Genomic DNA, 5,184 nt, shown 5'->3' with positions numbered 1-5,184 from the left:
TTTTGTTTGTTCACTTCCATGTTATATAAATAATTTTGGATTAAAACAATGAGATAAGACTACATTATTTATCTTGTGGTCAGGGGTTAACAGCTGGACACTGGTATCAACAGATAATTGACATATTAGCCCCTCCCAAATGCCTATATATTTAGATTATTTACCATGTGCTTTTATTTACATAAATTCATTATCAATTTACTCCCTGGTGTGATATGATAATGACTTTGGGATTTTTACAAATTGTGCAGAATGATACTTACTTCAGAATTATGTGAGAGAAAAAATATGATCAAAAAATCATTGTTAGACTGTAGTGCTACCTTAAATAAAGTATCGGTATTTAAATTAAACAATAGCGCAGTCTTCAATTCTCTTTTTTAACACGTCTAATATCAAATATTACAAGTGTTATCCTTGTTTATGATAGCATACAAGAGTATATTAGAAGTATGTGTTGTCCCACGTTAGTACATTTGGATGTTATTATGTATACGTAATCGCTATATATCCTTGGGTGGGTTGTTATAGAAATCGGTTTACACGTTTTCAAAACTTTATTGGAAGTAAAAGAATTCAAGGTAAATATGCTATTAAAATATATGTGGTGTTTTTCCAAATGTTACTTTTGCTACTTTATTACATTTTGTTTTCCAACTGATATTCACATTATCAGTATGAATGAATAACTTCTTCAATAAGTCCATAAAATGACAACTAAGCTTTTAAGTAGTAAATCATCTGCAAACTTAACTGATGTGTATAATAAATGAATATGATGTGTTCATTTGACAAAATTAGAGATCGGGGATTTTGGGTTTGGGTGAACTAATTTAGCGATTAGCTTTTTTCTACGTTCTGTTTTGAAGTGATCTATGATCGTGATACTAATATACTACTTTCGAGTTATGACGGATATGTTCCGATCTTCATAACCACAATCATGTTCCAATTTTTCTCAGAATGTGACCTACCGAATTTCATTCGTCACCGGGTTTTGTATTTTCAAGAACATCACGTATGCTACATGTGGAGCACTGCTTACCCGTACGATGACCTGAGATCGATTGCGGGTTTTGGCTGGTTCCGTTTTGCTCAGTCTTGTTTTCTAAGTTGTGTTTTGTATACTGTTGTTTGTCTTTTGTTAATTTTCTTTTTTTACTATGTTGTTAGTTAATTTTCGACTGATGATTTATTTTTTATTATTTAATTATTTTTTTTTTAAATTATTTTTTTTTTGGGGGAAGGGGTATATTTCGCCTCTCTTCCGTGATACATACACTATTTTTTTTAGACCAGGCAGTGTCACAAAAAAAACCAGTACACTGATTTAATATTGGAATGAAAAGATTTTTAACACCTAATTTGAAAAGATGCTTTCTAACTATTTTTTAATACAATGACAAAAGCTGCTGGCTACAATGTTTGCTAATATATTTATTGTGTTTTTAGGAAATGTTGGGTATGAAGCACAGGAAACCATTTGGTGTTGTGATATTTGTTATTGTTATTTCATGTACTGTCATCCCTAAATATTTTGAGCAGCCAATAGCCAACTCAACAACTTTTCTCATAAATATGTATAATAACAAACGGCATACGTCCATAAGATATATTCTGGACCCTAAGAAACCGTTGAGCCCTTTTGATATCATCCGTCTGGACTGTGGCCAACTATGCAATACAACCAGAAAAGGTTCACCAGGACCTTTTTTTGATCACATAACATCTTCAGTAAACTGTGGGGAAATATTTAGGAACGAATATATAGACCGTGCACATGGATTACTGCATACACCCAAAACGATTCCGAAAAATATGGTGAATGAATTTACCATGAATAACCGGATTCCAGTTAGATATTGGTACTTTGATAGTGCACCATATTTGGGTAAAAAAGCAATGAAACCAGTGTGGTCTGAGAAATTGATTGAAGACTGGATAACTATGGCAAAACAAGGAAAGTTATCTGGTACCTACGGAACTGCAAACACAAATAGTCTGAGAGATGGACTAAAACACGCACCACATATTAAGAACGGCAGAGTAATGGTAATTGGATCAGAAATCCCTTGGGTTGAGGCATGCGTCCTAGAAGCAGGTGCACGAGAAGTATTAACATTGGAATATGGTAGTATCATCTCGCAACATCCAAAAGTGAAAACAATAGTCCCGTTTGATTTTCGTATGCGTTATTTAAATGATACTTTGGGAACATTTGATGCTATTGTTACGTATAGTTCTATAGAACATTCGGGATTAGGTAGATATGGTGACGCATTAAATCCATGGGGAGATATTATAGCAATAGCACGTGCTTGGTGTGTAACGAAGACTGGTGGCTCTCTGACTATAGGTATTCCGTATAATCACGATCATGAAGAACTGGTTTTTAATGCCCATAGAGTATATGGTAAAATAAGGTATCCATATTTAACTACAAATTGGAAACAACTCTATAGAGGAAAAGGTTTTTGGCAACAAACTCATGTTTTTACGAAATCCAAATAAAGAATTAGTTGATGCTTTGTCCGTTCGGATCTTAACTATTCTGCTTTTGAAAAGCTAACGATAACGTATCTCATGGTGTCTTGCATTTCCGCTCTTTAGATAAAACATTCTCATGGATGGTAGGTTTAGTGTCCAACTATTATCCTGGTTTCTCGAGTGAATCGGTTCATTTTTTTTCCGATGTAGATCGAGTGATAAAACATGTGAAATTGTCAATTAGCTGCTATTTTGTATTTATAATAGGTTTTTTTTTCATAACTAGCCCTCTTATTTTGAAAACTATACCATTTTTAGCAATAATGAACCACAATTAACCTGTATTTAATCAAACACTTCAGTGTTTTCAATTGTCCGGGTTTTTCTGAGAGCAACTGTGAAACCTTCTTGGTTTTTTTCAACAAACGATCCGAGATCACGTCATTGGCGCGATTATCTCACAGAACTTGCAGATAGCGGAAAACAAAAAAATATCAGAAGTTCTTAAATAATGTAGTACATATATCACTAGAACAGAGACAATACAAAAATGAGAAAATCAATACTTTGAATACTGAATTAGCTTTAGACATTGTACAAAGACGGCAATAGGCGATTATAAAAAAGGGGAGGGGGTTACACGCAACGAAATATGCATTTGAAGTTTATTCTTTTGTTACACATGAAAACATACAGATGAGCTATATTAAATCGTCTCCATCCATTTAAAAAACGTATTCCCCTGGCCCTACTGCAGACGATTTATTGCATTTTGGCTATTTGTCTGATCTGTAATCCAGCCCCTATGCTCCAGTCATGTCTGTGTGATTCCCTTAATAGACCACCAAATTGTCCCCACTAGAGAGGGTGATCAATGCACCCTGCTCATCCCCAAAATCAGTGTTTGAGAGACACATTTACACTTGTATCTTTATCTCAGAAAAAACTTTTTTAAAACTAAACCTTAGCCTAACTCAGTAACTAATTAGACTTATAATAATATGATGTATAGAAAGGCTACTGCTACTAATGATCCAATCATAAACATATAATAAAGGGGAAGCATAGGGGCAGGGGGTTTGTTTCACTGACTCTACCTTAAATGTCTTTTAAGTGTGGCCTTACAAATGTGACTGCAAAACTCATCAGTATAAAAAAAATATTTAAGGTTCAAACAGTGTACTTGAAAACTTGGGACACAATGACATAAAAATCTGCTAAGAGGTGTGCAAATTAAACCGGAAGTCTTGTATGACTTAAAAGTTGGTATAATGACGGACACAATATCCGGACGCTTTTAGTGTCAGACCACCAATTACTCCCTCCAATTTAGAACGTATGTTAGACTAGTCCTTCTCTGACACAAAATAGTGCTTTTGCTGTCACTGTTAACTTAAACTAACCAACGAATTTGCAGAAATGAAACTTTTGGTGAAAGGGAAATATATTTAGACCATTTTGAGTCAAAATTCACTTGTCTATGAGTTTGCGTTAAAAATTCAGGATATATGCGCTACATAGTACACCAATTTAAGATTTCCAGAAAACCGGGAGTTATTTTGGTAGTACCTGTGTTTTCAAGATCAGAAATTTCATTATAAGACTTTAAACATTGGTGGAAATTGGCATGTAGAAAGGTGATACATGTACAATTCAGGATATACCTGGTTTTCTTGAAGTTAAACTTAAGGTAAAATATTTAGATAGCTGTAAAAATTGCAAGATTTGTTTGAACAGATAGGGATTTTTAATTGGTGGTCTGACACCTTTATTTTCGTTTTCCTCCCAAAATTACCCAAACTGAATAAGAATAGATGACAAATGCGACTATACCTATAAAGAACACAGAGGCATGCTGATAAATTTATTGTAGAAGGAAGAGAAGCGACACACCAAATGAGGTCTTTATTTTATTAGTATAGATACTCTAACTTATGAAACTATGAAAGAACAAATAATAACAATAACAATTTGACTAGCATGACTATGAATTTTTGACTCTTGACCTTTGCATATTGGGTGTGTCTCTTGGTATGATCACCTTATCGTAAAGTCAGGAGTCTCTGCTTTTTGTTAGTCTTGTATGTTTTTAATGTAAGTTAATTTTTATGATTTGGAGTTTGAACTGGTACACATTTTGTTAAGAGCCATCTGAAGCCCGCCTCTGGGCGAGGAATTTTCTCGCTTTGTTGAAGACCCATTAGTGGCCTTTGACTGCTTTCTGCATTTTTGACATGTTACTGTCTCTTTTACACATTCCACATTTCCATTCTCAATTTTTAAGAATGTTTGGTTCAGATGAAACTAAATCCTTTAATTTCCGTGAAAATAAAGTAAGAAAATTTACTGCTTCAGTAGCATCATGTGCTGCCAGTTGTGATAGATAATGCAAAATGTTTCAATAATTTTACCTTAGATTTCATTTCATGAACATGTAGGTATGGACAGTCTGCTTTAACATCTTAAAAATTCACACAGAAGGTATACGCATATCAATAAACTGAACTCAATGCTAAGAACCTTTAAAGTACACTTAGACAGAGAGCTCAATCTAGTGAAACACATTGTTATGTTGGTCACATGTAACTTGAAATATCACTGTCTGTAACCAAACTGCACCGATATCCTGAAAAAAAAATGTACAAGTTAAGTCTATTAACAGAAGAATTCAATGGAAGTAAATAAACCGATTACTGA

General features: G+C 33.9%; 1 protein-coding gene across 1 annotated transcript; it reads left to right on the top strand.

Moving 5' to 3' along the window:
* Nucleotides 1–485: 485 nt before the first annotated feature.
* LOC134686583 (uncharacterized) lies at nucleotides 486–2,511 on the top strand. The gene is made up of 2 exons (XM_063546253.1): nucleotides 486–581; nucleotides 1,453–2,511. The coding sequence occupies exon 2, from the start codon at nucleotides 1,456–1,458 to the stop codon at nucleotides 2,509–2,511; it is 1,056 nt and encodes a 351-aa protein (XP_063402323.1). The 5' UTR covers nucleotides 486–581; nucleotides 1,453–1,455.
* The last annotated feature ends 2,673 nt before the right edge of the window (nucleotides 2,512–5,184 follow it).

Source organism: Mytilus trossulus, chromosome 10 (genome assembly GCF_036588685.1).
Source record: "Mytilus trossulus isolate FHL-02 chromosome 10, PNRI_Mtr1.1.1.hap1, whole genome shotgun sequence".
Classification (NCBI taxonomy): Eukaryota; Metazoa; Mollusca; class Bivalvia; order Mytilida; family Mytilidae; genus Mytilus; species Mytilus trossulus.
Note: the sequence above shows the minus strand (reverse complement) of the source record. Positions and strands in the feature narration are given on the sequence as shown.

Bases quoted from the DNA above. Each gene is read 5' to 3' on its own strand.
- LOC134686583 (XM_063546253.1), top strand. From the start codon at position 1,456: ATGTTGGGTATGAAGCACAGGAAACCATTTGGTGTTGTGATATTTGTT.